This window comes from Physeter macrocephalus, chromosome 17 (genome assembly GCF_002837175.3).
Source record: "Physeter macrocephalus isolate SW-GA chromosome 17, ASM283717v5, whole genome shotgun sequence".
Taxonomy (NCBI): Eukaryota; Metazoa; Chordata; class Mammalia; order Artiodactyla; family Physeteridae; genus Physeter; species Physeter macrocephalus.
Window position 1 is genome coordinate 10,948,775 of NC_041230.1, and position 18,565 is coordinate 10,967,339.

The 18,565-nt window shown below is 47.4% G+C and overlaps 1 protein-coding gene across 1 annotated transcript in view; it reads right to left on the reverse strand.

The window, feature by feature from the left end:
* Window positions 1–15,811, reverse strand: part of LOC102978003 (cytochrome P450 2F5) — an 86,373-nt gene extending 70,562 nt beyond the window's left edge. Inside the window, 9 exon segments of the mRNA XM_024132737.1 lie at window positions 11,329–11,475; window positions 11,993–12,052; window positions 12,055–12,174; window positions 13,029–13,155; window positions 13,571–13,747; window positions 14,036–14,278; window positions 15,407–15,547; window positions 15,642–15,790; window positions 15,793–15,811. Of these exon segments, the coding sequence (XP_023988505.1) occupies window positions 11,329–11,475; window positions 11,993–12,052; window positions 12,055–12,174; window positions 13,029–13,155; window positions 13,571–13,747; window positions 14,036–14,278; window positions 15,407–15,547; window positions 15,642–15,790; window positions 15,793–15,811 (1,183 nt within the window).
* Window positions 15,812–18,565: the final 2,754 nt, after the last annotated feature.

The following is an 18,565-nucleotide window of genomic DNA, read 5'->3' on the forward strand; positions in this document are numbered from 1 at the left end:
TCCCTTGAGGTGGAACCAGGACCCTGCCCCAAGGCTGTACTATTGTTTCTTGGCTGTTCCTCCCTTGACTCTGCATCCCTTCCCTTCCTGTATTAACAATGTTCGAATCTGCCCTTTGGAACTCAGGGAAGGTCATGGAGGCTAACAGGCACATGAAAAGGTGCCCAACATCGCTAATTATTAGAGAAATGCAAATCAAAACTACAGTGAGGTACCACCTTGCACCAGTCAGAATGGCCATCCTTAAAAAGTCTACAAATAACAAGTGCTGGAGAGGGTATGGAGAAAAGGGAACTCTCCCTCACTGTTGGTAGGAATGTAAGTTGGTACAGCCACTATGGAAAACAGTATGGAAGTTCTAAAACTCAAAAGCTTCTGCACAGTAAAGGAAATGATCAACAAGAACAACCAAACAGAGACAACCTACTGAATAGGGGAAGATATTTGCAAATCATATATCTGAAAAGGAGTGACTATCCAAAATATATAGAGAATGCTTACAACTAACAATAAAAAAAATGTTTTTAATGGGTAGAAGAGGGACTTCCCTGGTGGTCCAGTGGTAAAGAATCTGCCTTCCAATGCAAGTAGAGTTGCCATATAATCCAGCAATCCCTCGCCTGGGCATATATCCAGACAAAACTATAATTCAAAAAGATACCTGCAACCCTATGTTCATAGCAGCACTATTCACAATAGCCAAGACATGGAAACATGAGTTCAATTCCTGGTTGGGGAACAAAGATCCCACATGCCGAGAGGCAACTAAGCCCTCACGCCACAACTACTGAGCCTGCACGCCTCAACTAGAGAGAGAAAACCTGCATGCCACTACTAGAGAGAAACCCACACGCTGCAATGAAGAGCCCACACACTGCAACAAAAAGATCCTGCATGCCTCAACAAAGATCCTGCATGCCACAATGAAGACCTGATGCAGCCAAAAATAATAATAATAATAAATAAATTTTAAAAATGGGTAGAAGAGCTGAATAGACATTTTTCCAAAGAAGACATACAGATGTCCAAAAGGCACTCAAAAAGATGGAAGACAGTATTTGTTAATAATGTTCATACTACCTAAAGTGATCTATGGACTCTATGCAATGCCTATCAAAATTCCAATAGCATTTTTCACAAAAATAGAAAAAACAATCCAAAAATTAATATGGAACCACAAGGGATCACCAAATAGCCTAAACAATCTTGAGGGAAAAAAAGAAAAAAACAAAGCTGGAAGCATAACACTTCCTGATTTCAAAATATATTACAAACCTACAATAATTAAAACAGTATGGTGCCATACACAAAAATAAATGCAAAATGGCTTAAAGACTTAAATATAGGACATGACACTATAAATCTCCTAGAAGAGAACATAGGCAAAACATTCTCTGACATAAACAGTATCAATGCGTTTTTTTTTTTTTTTTTTTTGGCTGCACCACTGAGCTTATAGGATCTTAGTTCCCCAACCAGGGCTGAACCTGGGACCTTGGCAGTGAAAGCATGGAGTTCTAACCCCTGGACCACCAGGGAATTCCCACCAATGTCTTCTTAGGTCACTCTCTCAAGGCAATAGAAATAAAAGCTAAAATAAACAAATGGGACCTAATCAAACTTACAAGTTTTGCACTGTAAAGGAAGCCATAAACAAAACAAAAAGACAACCTATGGACTGGGAGAAAGTATTTGCAAATTATGTGACCGACAAAGGCTTAATTTCCAAAATATACAAGCAGCTCACACAACTCAACAAAAAAAAAACATACAACCTGAACAAAAAATGGGTAGGAGACCTCAACAGACATTTCTCCAAAGAAGACATACAGATGGCTAACAGGCACATGAAAAGGTGCCCAACATCGCTAATTATTAGAGAAATGCAAATCAAAACTACAGTGAGGTACCACCTTGCACCAGTCAGAATGGCCATCCTTAAAAAGTCTACAAATAACAAGTGCTGGAGAGGGTATGGAGAAAAGGGAACTCTCCCTCACTGTTGGTAGGAATGTAAGTTGGTACAGCCACTATGGAAAACAGTATGGAAGTTCCTCAAAAAACTAAAAGTAGAGTTGCCATATAATCCAGCAATCCCTCGCCTGGGCATATATCCAGACAAAACTATAATGCAAAAAGATACCTGCAACCCTATGTTCATAGCAGCACTATTCACAATAGCCAAGACATGGAAACAACCTAAATGTTCATCAACAGACGAATGAATAAAGAAGATGTGGTACATTATTTCATTCATTTTTTATGGGTAATTAGTATTCCTTTGTATATACAAAGGAATAATAATCAGCCATAAAAAATGAATGAAATAATGCCATTTGCAGCAACATGGATGGACCTAGAGATTATTATACTAAGCAAAGTAAGTCAGAAAGAGAAAGACAAATACCGTATGCTAACACATATATATGGAATCTAAAAAAAGAAAAAAAAAAAGGTCATGAAGAACCTATGGGCAGGACGGGAATAAAGACGCAGACCTGCTAGAGAATGGACTTGAGGACACGGGGAAGGGGAAGGGGAAGCTGGGACAAAGTTAAAGAGTGTGAGAGAGTGGCATGGACATATATACACTACCAAATGTAAAACAGATAGCTAGTGGGAAGCAGCCGCATAGCACAGGGAGATCAGCTCGGTGCTTTGTGACCACCTAGAGGGGTAAAAAAATAAGAATGTAAATATATGTATAACTGAATCACTTTGCTGTACAGCAGAAATTAACACAGCATCGTAAATCAACTATACTTCAATATTTTTGTTTGTTTGGCCTTGCGGCGCAGCATGCAGGATCTTAGTTACTCCAACCAGGAATCGAACCCGTGCCCCCTGCAGTGGAAGCACAGAGTCTTAACCATTGGACCTCCAGGTGAAGTCCCTATGCTTCAATTTTAAAAATTAAATCTAAAAAATAATAATAAGTAAAACCAGATCATACTCAGCAATTAATAACCCCCCCATGACCCACACTCACAGACTGAATAAAAAATAAATCACACAAGACACAGTAAAGATGAAGATAAATAAATAGGAGAGGGTATACCAGCCTAATGTCTCCTGAAAAAAAGACAATGTGGTTATACATACTTATATGAAACAAGATCGACACTATGGCAAAAAGAAATTATTAGGAATAACAGGAATATTGTGAAAAAAGGACCTATGCACCTGGAAAACATAAAAATCCTGACACATAACAATATAGCCCTAAATTACAAGACTTTAACTTATCCCCATGAGTAACTGATAAATCAAACAGATTTTTTTTTAAAATAGTAAAAGTATAGAATATTTGAAAAAATGCTTAATTAGGTAGACCCATTTAACAGCTAGAGGACCCTAAACTCTTAGAGAACCCTCACTATTTTCAAACACACATGGAAATTTTACATATACTAGCCGCATACCAGGCCAAGATACAAACCTTAATAAATGTTAATGGAATAATAGTATAGACAATACTGTCTGTCCACAATGTAAAAAAAAATAGAAATCAATAACAAAAAGAGAAAAACAAACACCAAAATGCTCAGAAATTTTAAAGCATACTTCTATACAATGAATGGACCAAGTAGAAATCATATTGGATATTGAAAACGTTTAGAGCTGAATGATGAAATCATTACATCTCAATACTTAAAGGATACAGACTTCAGAGAGAAGTGCTTATATGAAAATAAGAAAACTGAAAATTAATGAGTTCAGCATCCAATACAGGAAAAATTTGTTTAAATAATTACAGAGCAAGACTTTTTAAAAGGTCAAAGAAAGAGACCCGTGAGGGTCTCTGCCTCTGCTCTCAGCCAGGAGATTGCTAAGCTCGCCTTTACTAGTCAACCAAGAGTTAAACACTGTGTACAGTGAGACCACTCAGCATCCTTATTTAGGGACCTAGGAAACAAAGTCTGGGCTCCTCAGCCTGGCATTCAAATAGCAGAAATGAGTGAAGCACAAAACAACAACAACAACACACACACACACACACACAAACAAACAAAACAGTAGAGAGCTTCTAAGTTAGGGAACCAGAACGCTTCCACGTGCCAGGTCCCAAACTCCACGAAGACAGGGGCTCCTTTGTTCAGGACCTCCCTCTGTGTATCCCTTCATCTGCCTGTTGATTTGTATCCTTTAATATTCTTTATAATAAACCGGTAAATGGTAATCTAGTGAGAGAAAAAAAAAAAGTAGAATCTATGAGACCAAAAACTCCTTTAAGAAGAAAAAAAATTGTTTCACTTCTTACAATATTTGTGACAAGCAGAATTCTGAAAATGATTCTGCCTGACCCATACCTCCATATAATCCCCTTCCCTTAAGTGTGGGCAGGATATATGAATAGGATGGCATTGTCACTCCCCTGACTATGTTACATTCCATGACGAAGGGGATTTTGCAGATGAAATTAGAGTCCCAAATCTCTTGATTTTTGAGTTAATCATAAATGAGATTATCCGGGGAGGACCTGACCCAGTCAGACGAGCTCTTAAAAAGGGACTGGCCCCTCCAACAAAGAATTAGTGATCAGACTAAATTCCTATAAACCAACAAGAAAAAAGCCAAAAGGTATTAAAAGGCAGTTCACAGAGGAGGAAAGGGAATGGCTGATACACACATGAAATGCTCAACCCAGTAATCATTTGGAGAAAAGTAAATTAAAACGAGATATTTCACACGCGTCAGATTAGCAAAAGTTTATAATTGATAGGAGCAAATATTGAAGGACAACACAGGAATCTTTATATACTGTGGGTGGGAGTATAAATTAGTTAAGCTAACTTTGCAGAGCAATTTGGCAATGCCTAGCCGAGTTCAAGTTGCACATATACTGCAACCCAGCAATTCCACTCCTGGCAATCGACCCTAGAAAAATTCTCACAGCTGTACACAGGAGACAGCCCGACTAGAGTGTCAACTCTGTGAGAACAGGGCTTTTTCTTTTTTTTCTGTTTTCTTTGCTGTATTCCCAGTAACTGTACAGTTGACCCTTGAACAATGCAGCGTTTGGAGGAGCTGCCTCCTGGCAATGGAAAATCCGCCTGTAACTTTACAGCCGGTCCTCCGAATCCTGTTCCACATCTGCAGATTCAACCAACCCTGATCATGTACATATAGTACATATTTCCTGAAAAAAAATCCAAGTCAAGTGGACCCGCAATACAATTCAAACCCGTGTTGTTCAAGGGTCAACTGCAGTTAGTTGGTCCTCGATTAATACTTGTTGACTTGATTAATGAGGGACATGGTCATATTGAGGAAGATTCCTCTGGTTCCACCTAGGAGCTGGAGACTAGAGGCAGAAGAGGAGGTAAGTAGTGATTCGGGTAGAAATTGACAGGATCCGTGATGGTGGAGACCGGGTCAGAGAGAGCAGTCATGCATCCCCTGTGGCATCACTCCCTAATTCGCCAGTAAATTCATCTCCTTCATCCTCTGAGTATGGACATCGTGAGGGTCCCCTCTGCCTCCGCTCTCAGCCAGGAGATTCCTAGGCTCGTCTTGACTAGTCAACCAAGAGTTAAACATTGTGTACAGTGAGACCCCTCAGCATCCTTGTTTAGGGACCTAGGAAACAAAGTCTGGGTTCCTCAGCCCAGCATCCAAAGCCCTTGAATACCCCAATCCTTCCCCCTACACTTATTTTATTTTATTTTACTTTATTTTATTTTTTAATTAATTTTTATTGGAGTATAGTTGCTTTACAGTGTTGTGTTAGTTTCTACTGTACTGCAAAGTGAATCAGCTATATATATACATATATCCCCTCTTTTTTGGATTTCCTTCCCGTTCAGATCACCACAGAGCACTGAGTTGAGTTCCCTGTGCTATACAGAAGGTTCTCATTAGTGATCTATTTTATATATAGTATCGATAGTGTATATATGTCAATCCCAATCTCCCAATTCATCCTACCCCCCCTTTCCCCCTTGGTATCCATACATTTGTTCTCTACATCTGTGTCTCTATCTCTGCTCTGCAAATAATATTATCTATACCATTTTTCTAGATTCCACACATATGCGCTAACATACAATATTCTTCTCTTTCTGACTTACTTCACGCTGCATGACAGTCTCTAGGTCCATTGCCCCCTACATTTAAATCCCCCTAGGGACCTGAGAGATGACCAGCAGGTGATTTGGGCTGCTTCATCAGGCCCCCTTCTCCATCTGTCTTTCGCTCTCACCTCTGGGGTCTCCCACCTCCCGGAGTGTGCCTTTGACTGTCAGCTTGTGTGATAACTCCCTTCCTGACGTCTTCCTGTGTTTTTCTGATTTGTGCGCCTTCCTCCCCTTCCTCCCCCTTCTTTGAAGCTCCTGTACTTGTAGCCTTTCCTCGCAGTCCTTCAGTAATATTCACCCGACTGTCATCTGTTCTGCTGAGATGGAACATCTGTGGTTGTTTGACTTCGTCCAAGCGTGCGTTCCTCTGTTTCTCCTTTGCGTATTCTTCTGCAATCCAGCCATCGTTGCTCTGCGTAGTAGAACTGCTTAATGGGTAGTTCTCACCCACACTGATGTGCTCCCAGAAGGAGGGGGGAGTTCCTCTCCTTCTGCCTCACTCAAATCCCCAGTTCCTGAAGTCTGTCTTCACTTCATTAGCTCCCCTATCTCTGCTTTCAACCCCAGGCCAACGCTCCAAGTCTATGACTGAAGAAGGAAGCCACATCCCCCCCTGCCCTTGACCCTTTACACGCCGAAGGGAGGCTGAAGGGACAGTGAGGGGGAGGGTTGTAATGGAGAAGGCTCTGGGGGGAGGCGAGTGCTCTTTTCTTCAGGGAGCTCGCTGTGCCCAGGAGCGGAGGGGAAGGAGACAGTGCCACCTTGCACTCCCACAGGCAGATGTAGGAAAGGATGTAGGCTCAGGAAAGGATTTGGTGGACATGGGGGCAATTTATTCTCTCTCCCTTCTGTAAGAATCCAGGTATTAATGTCAGTGGGGTGGGTTTGGGATTCTCAGGTTCTAGAATGCAATGATTCAAACCCCTTCTAAAGCTTTCCTGGGGTGGCAAGGGGGTCTCAGAGCTGGGCTGTGCTTGGTGGGACTGGAGCTCTCATTTCTCTCCACCCCTTCTCTCACCCTCACCTGCCGCTGACATAGAGGAAAGGTTCAGGACTGGGGCACAACTCAGCTTCAGGGCTGTAAACTGACACTGCACAAAGCACCTCAGCCTCTTCTTTGGAATTCTCTCTCCCTTTTCATCCGTGCCTCACCCAGGGAGAGAATATCAGGCTACGTTTACCTGGGCTTTGGGAGGCCCAGGAAGGATTAAGAACAGTTCTCAGGTACCAGCTGTTCACACCGTCAGGTGCTCTGCTAAGCCTGTGACATGCTTGAGTTCACTGAGTTCCCTCAACAACCCTTTGGTGCAGAGACCAACATCCCCATTTGTCAGACAAGGTCACTGAGGCTCAGAAAGGAGTGGTCCCTTATCTAGGACACCCAGAAAGGATGAGGCAGAGCTGCGATTCATGCCCAGGTCTGCCTCACTCCAGAGTCCACACCTCCATAACGTCTACTGATTCACTAAACATTCCTCGAGCACTTATGTGTCAAGCAATGTGGACACAGTAGCAAACAGACATAAGTCCCGCTCTCTTGGGGTTTAATTTCTAGGAGGGCAGAGAGGCTGTAAATAGATAAACACATGTCTCTTCTAATGTCAGGGAGTAGTGAGTGCCTCAGGGAATACAGCAGGTAACAGCTGCAGAGGAATGGAGGTGGCTCTTTCTGATAGAATGGTCAGAGCAGGCTTCTGTGAGGAGACTTTGAGCAAACACCTGAATGAAGTGAGGGAATGAGCCACGCAGATGAGTCAGGAGAACAGAGAAGACAGTCTGTGGAGCTAAATCCAGCTTGCAGACTTTTAAAAATGTGTTTCACATGGTATTAGAAGAGGACTTTGAGCCAACCAAGTTCTTGTTCCATCACCAAATCTTCCCAAATTCTTTTTTTTTTAACTGAAGTATAGTTCATTTACAATGTTGTGTTAGTTTCAGGTGTACCGCAAAGTGATTCAGCTATATATATAATATATATATTTGTATGTAAGGTATATAAACTTTTTCAGATTCTTTTCCATTATAGATTATTACAAAATATTGAATATAGTTCCTTGTTGTTTATCTATTTTTTATATATAGTTTGTGTGAATATGTTAATCCCAAACTCCTAATTTATCCCCCCACCACCTTCTCCTTTGGTAACCATAAGTTTGTTTTCTATGTCTGTGCGTCTATTTCTGCTTTGTAAATAAGTTCCTTTGTATCCTTTTTTTAGATTCCTCATATAAGTGATATCACATGGTATTTGCCTTTCTCTGTCTGACTTACTTCACTTAATACGATAATCTTTAAGTCCACCCATGTTGCTGCAAATGGTATTATTTCGATCTTTTTTATGGCTGAGTAATCGTCCACTGTATATTTGTGTATACCACAATTTCTTTATCCATTCCTCTGTCGATGGACATTTAGGTTGCTTCCATGTCTTGGCTATTGTCAATAGTGCTGCTATGAACATTGGGGTACACGTATCTGTTCGAGTTAGAGTTTTCTCCGTATATATCCCCAGGAGTGGAATTGCTGGATCATATGGTAACTCTACTTTTAGTTTTTTAAGGAACCGCCATACTGTTTTTCATAGTGGCTGCACCAATTTACATGCCCACCAACGGTGTAGGAGGGTTCCTTTTTCCCCCCACCCATACCAGTACTTGTTATTTGTGGACTTTTGGACAGTGGCCATTCTGACTGGTGTGTGTTAACTACTCCCAATTTCTGATTCCTTTGAAGACCCGGAGCTGTGTCCTTTGGGGCTACTCCATCCTCCCTCCCCAGGCATAGCATCTAGTATGGCCCCTGTGCACAGCCCACCTACCCAGGCACAGAGTGGTGCTGTCCAGGTACCAGGTTCTGAAGAAAAGTTCTCATGGAAAAAAACAATTCTCATGGACAATGCAGAGGGGCTTGGAGCCTTCAAAGAGTTCCCTTCCACTGTGGGATGGTGAAGCCAGCACTGGGACGTCTATCCCCAAACTCCCCCTATTCCTTGATACCCAACCTAGAGGAGCACTTGGGTGCTTAGAGAGCATGTAACCAAAACAAACAAATTAAAAACACAGTTCATTCATTTATTCAATAAGCAGCTCTAGTGCTAGGAATCACCCAGGAGGCTCTGGCAGTCATACTCTTGTCAAAGGCTGGCAACCATTCTGACTGGTCAGTGCCCACGCCAAACACTTGCAAAAACTTTTCCCACTGAAACTATTATTCAGGCCCATCCTTTACCCCTCAGCTTCTCCCTCTCTCTGCCCTTCGGTCTCCCTTCCCCGCAGCTCATGACTCTGTAGACTTGAGGCTCCTCAACAACTCCCCGAACTCTTCCTGCCACCTCTCCAGTGCCTCTTCTGCAGCAGGAGATCTTGCAGTCAGAACACAAGAAAGACAAAAACTGCTAAAAGCTCTATTCTTTCATGGGATCCAGGATTTGGGCTAACATCTGATCACAGTTCTGGGGTCAGCAAAATTATTATATATTATAGAATTAGAAAGGGATAATGGGACTCAGGGTCCCTCAAAAGCCTCCTTCATTGTGAGTAAGTAGGATTACAACTCTGCATTTGTCGAAACCCACAGAACTGTACAGCACAAAGAGTGAATTTTATCATATGTAAATTTTAAAAATCCACCAGGATGTAGGGGAACTCGAAATGGAATACAAACTGTAACAACTGAACCTAACCGTATGACCAATTATATACTGTATTTATGTAACTGTTTTACTTTAAAAGGGTGGGGATGAAAAGAACTAACTGAAGTAACTTTGGGAAAAAGAAACTTGACTGCATATTGTATGTCTAAAGACAATAATAACCGTACACAAATACTACACTCTAGTTAGTAAGTTTATTTCTCACTGGGTATGGGTTAGCAATTGTGAGACTATTTTATGTACATATGAAAGTTGAACAGATAAGGAAATATATTGTAAAAAAAAAAATGAGAGTCAAATTCTTGCTATCAAGGAAAGAATTTTCATGGGACTTCCCTGGTGATGCAGTGGTTAAGAATCTGCCTGCCAATGCAGGGGACATGGGTTCGAGGCCTGGTCTGGGAAGATCCCACATGCTGTAGAGCAACTAAGTCCATGCGCCACAACTACTGAGCCCACGTGCCACAACGACTGAAGCCTGCGTGCCTAGAGCCCGTGCTCTGCAACAAGAGAAGTCACCACTATGAGAAGGCTGTACACTGCTACAAAGAGTAGCCACAGCTCGCCGCAACTAGAGAAATCCCTCGCACAGCAATGAAGACCCAACACAGCCAAAAATTAATTAATTAATTAATTAATTTTTTTAAAAAAAAGAATTTTCAAATAGGGAAAGCTAGAATGGACCCTGTGTGTTAGATCGAAATCAGAGATATCAATATGAATTGTTTTTGAGAGAGAAAGAGGGAGAGCTCTCCAAGTTTTGTCCACTGAGAGGGCCAATAAACAAGGATATCCCACTAGCAATAAGCCCAGCTAATACCCAGATCTTGGTTTCTAAATACCATCTTCCAATAAAAGGAATCAGGCCTCTTTAGAGAAGTGGTTGATTCCAGGGCTGGGACAGGGAAAATATAAAAACATTTATGGGAATTCCCTGGCGGTCCAGTGGTTAGGACTCTGCTTCCATTGCAGGGGCCATGGGTTTGATCCTTGGTCAGGGAACTAAGATCCCGCAAGCCAGAAGGCGCATATGTGGCTCCGATTCTGGTAGGTGAGTGAGCACAGTGGTGGAGAAAGAGCTAATTCTCTTCCGATTGCTATTTTCTCTATGGGATAAGAAATGGGACCACCAACAGAGTGATGTGGAAGGAAAGGGTCATGGAGGTTTGAGGGAGCAGGAAAAAGTGTAACAGTTGGGGCTCAAGGAGAGGCTAATTAGAGATGAGGAAGGTTCAGCTGCCCTTGGTGTGTTTCAGTTTCTCCACCAGCGTTTCCCAACTGGATTGGGCTTTGCCCCCAAGTGGACATTAAATAATGACTGGGGTCATTTTTGATTTTTTTACAGCTGGGCGGAGGTCTGCTACTGACATCTAGTGGGTAGATGCCAGAGATACTGCTAAACATCCTACCACTCATAGAACAGTCCCCCCACCCAAAAAGGAGCAGAGTTGGGAAGGAGAAGGAATGTCTTTGCCTATCCAAAGCTGAGGATGGGATGGGACGGAGAAGTGAGAGGGTTTGGGGAGTGGAATTAGGCCTGGGGAATGCAGGTGGAATACTGGGCCAGAAAGACTGGATCTTGTCCCTGACCACTCTCACCGGCTGGGAAAGGCATGAAGGCAGGTCTCTTCTTGAAGGACTGATTGGCATCCAGAAAATGCTCAAGGTTGAATTCCCAGGGCGTCAGAAATTGGCTGGGGTCGTAGTGGACTGTATTAAAGAGGGTGATCATATCCGTGCCCCGCGTGGGTGGAGAGGCCGAATCAGTGGTGTTAGAAGGGCTGGGAGGTTCCCAAACTAGGATTTCCACTGTACAGAGCTGGGAGTCCTGGGGACATGATAAGGGGTGGTGGAGCATAGGACTCCACAGGGGTCCAGGAAGTCTAGGGTGTGGGAGTCTAGAGTTCTCAGTGATGGGTGCTGGAAATGGTTTTGTTGGGGTCTGAGGCAGGGATGCGGGATACCCCCCTTGTAGGAACAGATTTGGGGTTCCTGGGGCGGGAGTGCGGTCTCTGAGAACAGTATTTAGGTACAGGGGCTCCCCAGGATGAAGTCTCAGACCTTGGGGATTTCAGAGAGGGGTTTTAGGAAAGGAACCTGTCAGAGGGAAGAAGTCTGGGGTTCAGGATGTGGTCTAGTCCACTATGGTGTGGCATAGGGCTGAGTTTCTGGATTTAAGGGCCGCAGATGCCTGTTGCAAGAGCCTGGGATGCCTCTTCCTAAGGTTTCAGGTGTCGTTTGCCAGGTGTCCAGCGCACCCTGGGTAGCAGGAAGCCTTGAAAAGTCGTGTCCCGAGTGACGCGGTGTGGAAAGCTCATGGGATGACGTCTGCGAAGCGCTGCACCTTGTGGATCACCGCATCTGTGTAAGGCATGGCCGCTCGGTCCTCCAGCGCAGGCAGCCTCGCGCGTCCCAACACGCGGTCGATCTCCTCCCGTACGCGGGCTGGAGGTGGAGGGGGGAGCGTTATTGAGGGTATCAGCAGGCTTGACTCTGCCGAGAAGAGGTGTGTGCCTGCGTGTGGAAGGGGTCCAGTCAAAGCTTTCCAGTCGGGGGGCGGGGGGCGCTGCAAGGGTTCATGTGAAGGTTAGCCGGAGCTTCGGAGGGAGGCATTGAGTTCAGAGATGTAGGTGAGGGCGTAAGTTTCGTTCGTGCCAGGGCTCCTAGGGGCGGGGTTGTGCAGAGGGGGTTCGGGGCTGCTTGGGGTCCAGGCTCCTGATGGGATTGCCGGCGGGGCTTCGAGGACCAGGGCTGCAGGAGGATGGATGGAGTGAGTGGGGTGTGCGGGAGAGCTGAGAAATCGGGGGTGAAGCAGGCGGCAAAGACCCAGTCGGTCTCCGCACAGCGTCCTGGAGGCCGAGGTTTTGCCAAAGACCCAGAGGTGGGGTTTGGGGAGGCGGGGTCGCAGACTGTGCGGTGCGGGCCGTTCAGACTGTGTGGGAGGAGATGGGTTCCTGGGGAGGCCCGGTGGCTGAGGCTCTGGGGCCGGGCTCTGGGCGGGCTGCGCGAGTTGTGTGGGCAGGGTCAGAGGCGGGCGGCAAAGCAAGATCATGCGGGCGGGGTCTGGGTCCCGGCAGACCCGGCAGGCCGTGTGGACCGCGGGGACCACGTGGGTGGGGTCACCCTCCGGTGGGCTTACGGGTTTGGCTGTGCGACCCAGCCGCGAGCTGGAGGCTCTCACTCCAGACACACTGGGCGGGAGCTCATTGTTCGTGGGCGAGGCTTCGAGGCGGAAGGGGTGGGTGTGCTCGACCGCGCCGTGTGGGCGGGTCTCCCCACCAGGCTCCCGGCGCTCGCACCTTGCACTTTTGGATACTTCATGAGCGCGAGGAAAGCGTGGCGCAGCGTGGTACCCACGGTCTCGGAGCCTCCAAAGAGCAGACTGTGTGAGGTCATCAGCAGAGTATCCATGTGGAAGTGCTTCTCCTGCGGGGGATAAGAGGTGGGGATGTGAGCCAAGGCGGGGGGGGGCCGGGGGGGGGAGATCCTGCGGGCTCGGATCCTGTGCGACCCGTTCCCCACAGACCTGCACAACTGCTACTGGGTGCCACTTCAGCCCCTCCTCTCTTTAACTTTCTTTCCTTGGGGGAGCTGGGGAGCGCGGAAGGGCAGGGTAGGGAGAATCTCAGCCGCGGGGCCCACAATAACAAATCCTTAAGGATTTCTTAAAGAGCTGTTAATTGGCGGAGGCCCCGAGTGGCCCCAGCAGAGCCAGGTGTTCCAGCTTCACTTCCCGGACGTGGGGAGATTAGACCCAAACGCGCGCTCAGCTCGGGATCCTTGTTGGTTTGAGGCAGGATAGCAGGTCAGACCAGAGACGAGACTTCCAGGCAGGGCTTACCTGTGCCATCTTGGTAAGGAAGCAATCAATGAAGTCCTGCGGAGAGTTTGGGTCGAGGGAGGCCTGGTGGTCACAGACGCTGCGGGCGATGAGGTCCTTCATGCCTCCGAAGTTCTGGAAAAGGTGTTGGTGCAGCCCGGGCACCCAGTCCAGGAGGCTCGGAAAGATATTGTAGCGCTGAGGATGGAGCAGAGCTGTAGGGTTTAGGAGGAACAGGCAGGCAGGGAGGTAGGGTGCGTGCGTGCGTGCGTGCGTGTGTGTGTGTGTGTAGCGTGGGGCGGGGGCTATGTGTAGGTGGATCCCCTGTGGAGTGGACGGGGCCACATACCTCGGGGGCAGGGTCAGACAGAAAGGGGCGGGGCCTGGCAGGGCCAATCGCAACTCCTTCCCTGCCCACTGCTTCTCCTATATCCCTGGAAGGGCTGGACCCCCAACCCTCTCGCCCGTGGAACTAGGTCTCCTGACCTCTCCCCAGGGGCTGCTCATGATTTGGAAGTTGTCATTGATGGGGTGGATAATGGTGAGCAGACGTTTATCGTCGTAGTCGAAACGGGTGCCGAAGATCACGGAGCAGATAATGTTGGACACCAAGCGGCTCAGCACAAACTTGGGGTCGAAGGGCTCGCCTGAGGGTGAGGGGCTAACGGGTCGGCCGCGCGGCTCGGGAGACGCAGTGTGCAACACACCAGACCCCAGGCGGTAACACCACTAGCAGCACAGAACACACGCTCCTGGCCACCTAACATGCAGCATGACAACACCCCAAAAGTATCTGGCAACACAACAGGCAGCACAGAATCCACACCATCCTGCAGCACATCGACAACAATACCAAACTGCCGTACAGGATATTCTTGGCAACACAGCTCACGGCATACACAACATACACACAACATACGACACGATACCACACACAGTGTCTGACGATACTACAGCCTCACTTGGCAATGACACACAGCAACACAACCTAACACCCAATGATCTGACGACCCAAAAGATCACAGAAAACAACACATTCCTGCATTAGCCATTACATGATAGCACGGCCCAGAAAACTGAATCTGGAGTTACATAGACATAGTTTGGATCTTCGCTTGGACTCTTAGTCTAGGCATGACCTAGGCGAACCGACTTCCCTTCTCTGAGCCTCAGTTTTCTCATCTGTAAAATGGGCTTGATGATAGTCTTCTCCTCGTGGGGCTGTTATAAAGAGTCAGTGAGTGTGTGGCAGGGAAGTGCTTAGCTAAGGGCCTGACCCATCATGAGCCAAACCAGGGTGGTGTGGTAGGCTGAGTAATGGCCCCCTTTCCAAAGATGTCCATGTCCCAATTTCCAAGAACCTGTGCCTATGTGATTCAGTTAAGGATCTTGGGATGGGAGATTATTCTGGATTATCTGGTGGGCCTAATGTAATCACAAGGGTCCTTATAAGAGGGAGGCAGAAGGGTCTGAGTAGAAAAGGTGATGTGGGCTTCCCTGGTGGCGCAGTGGTTAAGAATCCGCCTGCCGATGCAGGTGACACGGGTTCGAACCCTGGTCCGGGAAGATCCCACATGCCGCGGAGCAACTAAGCCCGTGCGCCACAACAACCGAGCCTGCGCTCTAGATCCCGCGAGCCACAACTACTGAAGCCCGCGCACCACAACTACTGAAGCCCGCGCACCTTAGAGCCTGAGCTCCACAACAGGAGAGGCCACCGCAATGAGAGGCCCGTACACCGCAACGAAGAGCAGCCCCCACACACTGCAACTAGAGAAAGCCTGCGTGCAGCAACGAAGACCCAACGCAGCCAAAAATAAATAAAATAAATTTATATTTAAAAAAAAAAGAAAAGAAAAAGACAGGGTAGTCTCCACAGCCACTAAACACCTCCCGCTGGTCCACAAGAGCCTGCTTCACAGCTTGGTACCCGCTGAGGACCACCACCCGCCTGGGCCCCAGGTACACTGTGTACACTGAACCGAAATCCTTGTTCAGCTGAGAGTAAGAAGACGGAGGTCACAGGGGGGTCTGGGCCATGAGACCCCTCCCCTCCTTGTCCCTCCCCCTCACCCAAGCCTAGGCCTTTGACCTTGGTGAGGGAGCTCAGCATGTTTTGGGAGCGAAGCTGCAGCAAGTTTCCCAGGAGTGGGAGGGGTCTGGGGCCTGGGGGAAGCTGGTCTTTGCCCCTTGAGCCGATGGTCAGGAACAGACAGACGAGAGCCAGGAGTAGGAGCAAATGGTTGTGCTTATGCTGTCCATGGTGAAGGCCCCTGCAGTCACCTGGGGGGCAGGGGAGTGGGGGGGGCTTGGGGGAGGGGGTGGGCGGGTAAAATGGGGAGAAGGCAGCTCTGGGGAGGGAGTGGGATTCCTTCACTCCTCATCTCCTTCTGGAACTTGCCTTCCCCAGACCCTGGAAACGGGTGCAGATGGAGAGAAGAAAAGAAGTAGACAGAGGCAGAGACAGGGAGAGGCCAGGGGACAGGGGAGAGGAGGGAGAGGGGAAGGGAGACAGAGAGAGAAAAAGGCATGAGGTAGTCAAAATACAGAGAGACAGACAGAAATCGAGGCAGATGGAGAGGGACAGAAGAGAGATAGAGACAGACACTAAGAGAGCCAGAGAGGTACAATTGGAGATGATGAGACAGAAATGAGAGCGAGATATCCAAATATCTATGGATGTCTACCTATCATCTATCTATCATTTTTTTTTAATTAATTAATTTATTTATTTATGGCTGTGTTGGGTCTTCGTTGCTGTGCGCGGGCTTTTCTCTAGTTGCGGCGAGCGAGGGCTACTCTTCGTTGCGGTGCGTGGGCTGCTCATTGCGTTGGCCTTTCTTGTTGTGGAGCACAGGCTCTAGGCACACGGCTTCAGCAGTTGTGGCACGCGGTCTCAGTAGTTGTGGCTCGTGGGCTCTAGAGCACAGGCTCAGTAGTTGTGGTGGGCTCAGCTGCTCCGTGACATGTGGGATCTTCCCGGACCAGGGCTCAAACCCGTGTCCCCTGCATTGGCAGGCGGATTCCCAACCACTGCACCACCAGGGAAGTGCCCTATCTATCATTTATCATCTAACATCTTTCACGAGACTGATTCTCACACAGATATAGTGATAAAGAGAGATAGAGACACACAGGACAGAGACAGACAAATCAAGACACAGAAATAGCCAGACAGAGAGGCAGACAGAGAGAGACTAGAGAAAGGAGATAGAACTAGGGAGACACAGAGCTAGAGAAAGAGAAGAGAGAGATGGAGAGACAGAGATATATACTTACTGAGAGACATAGAGGTGGACACTGAAAGATAGACAGGAAGAGGGTGAGAGACAGACAGAGAGAGGAAGAGGCAGAGCCAAACCCAGAGGCTGATGGCAAAGAGAGTGACAGAGACAGAAAAGAGAGATACACAGAGACAGAGAGACATGGAGGGAGAGAGAGAGACAGAGAGAGACAGACAGACAGGGAATGTTAGACAGAGACACTCAGAGACCGAGACCAAGACAGACTTGAGACAGAGGGAAGGCAGAAGCAGAAACAGACAGAAAGGTATCCTGAACCCAGGGGTCACATTCCAGACAGAGATGTCACTGGCTGGGTAAAGCATTAGTACAGAGTGTCCAGTGCCCAGTCCTGGCTCGGAGCTCTGAAACACTTTGATAAGTGAAAGAACAGAGCCCCAGAGAGACAGACCCAGAGACCCTGAGAGCCCACAGAGGAGATGACAAGGGAGACCCCAGCCAATCTCAGAGACAGGGAGATGGAGCCATTGACCCCCTCTCTTAAGAGCTACCCCCTCCTCTGTGATCTGCCCTTTACCTGTTGAGCTGTTGGGACAGCTGAGGTGTGTTCTGGAGGGTCTGGTCCGACCGGCAGTGGCTGTTCCAGATGTGTGCTCAGGAGCTCTGAATGTGTCTGGGCGAAGGGGCTGCTCCTAAATCATCTCTGTCCACACCACCTTGCCCCCCTTTTTCCTAGTTCTCCCAGTGACTTTTAATCCCTCCCATCTTCCTGCATTATATGCATGGGTCCGAGGCTCACAGCCAGCTGCAATGATGCCCTGAGTGGGTTCCTTGGGAACCCCACCTCCTCCTCCTATAGGCTCACCTCAGCTCTTCTCACTGTGGCCAGTGGTGTCCATTTGCCCTGAATTGGGGTGAAGTCTTCTCCATTTTTTGCCACTGGGGACCCTGGATCTGGTCCTGGGTCTGGTTTGGGGTTACAGAGCTCTGGCAAAATGAAGGGGCAAGGATGGGGTCAGGATCTCTGTCCTGGACAGAAGTTTTCTCATTCTCTGGGGGCCCATTTTCACAACTCTTCTCACCCTTTTCTGTCTCTTGCAGTCTGTCTCTGAAATTCTGTATGCGTCTCTCTTTGCTTCTGCTTCTGAAACTTTTTGTGTCTTTTTATGTCTCTGTCTCTCTCATTCTCTCTCCCTTTGTGTCTCTGGGTCTCTATCTTTCACCCTCTATTCCATCTCTAATTCTCTTTGTGCCCTTTCTCTTTCTCTCTGCTTCTTTCTCCCTGTAATTTTTCTCAGTCACCATCTTCTCCTGACTGTCTGGGTGTCTCCCTGTCCCTTTTTCTTTCTGTCTCTCACACCTCCAAGAGCTGGACTGCAGTGGACAGGACTGAAGCCAGGCTAAGGTTGAAGGAGGATTTGGGAGAAGGGCGGGGCAGGCAGAAGCCTCAGGAGAAAGGACCTCAGACGTGAATGGTACCCCCGCTACTGCCCACGTACACCTCTGATCTCTGGTGGCCTTGGCCTTGCAGCAGCTTGAAGCAGGGTTTCAGTTCCCGGCCAGTGATGGTGGTCGGGTCACGGTGGTGAGAGCACCGAATCCCAGCCATAGACCACTGGTCAGTGACAAGGCCCCTGGCCCTTCGGCTTTGCAGAAAAGAATTCCCACAAAGACAGAAAGTAGTGAAACAAGTAAAGTATTTATTAGGAGAAAAAAGTACAGTACGTGTGGATAGACACATGGGCAGACTCAGAGAGAGAGTCACGCCCTTGTG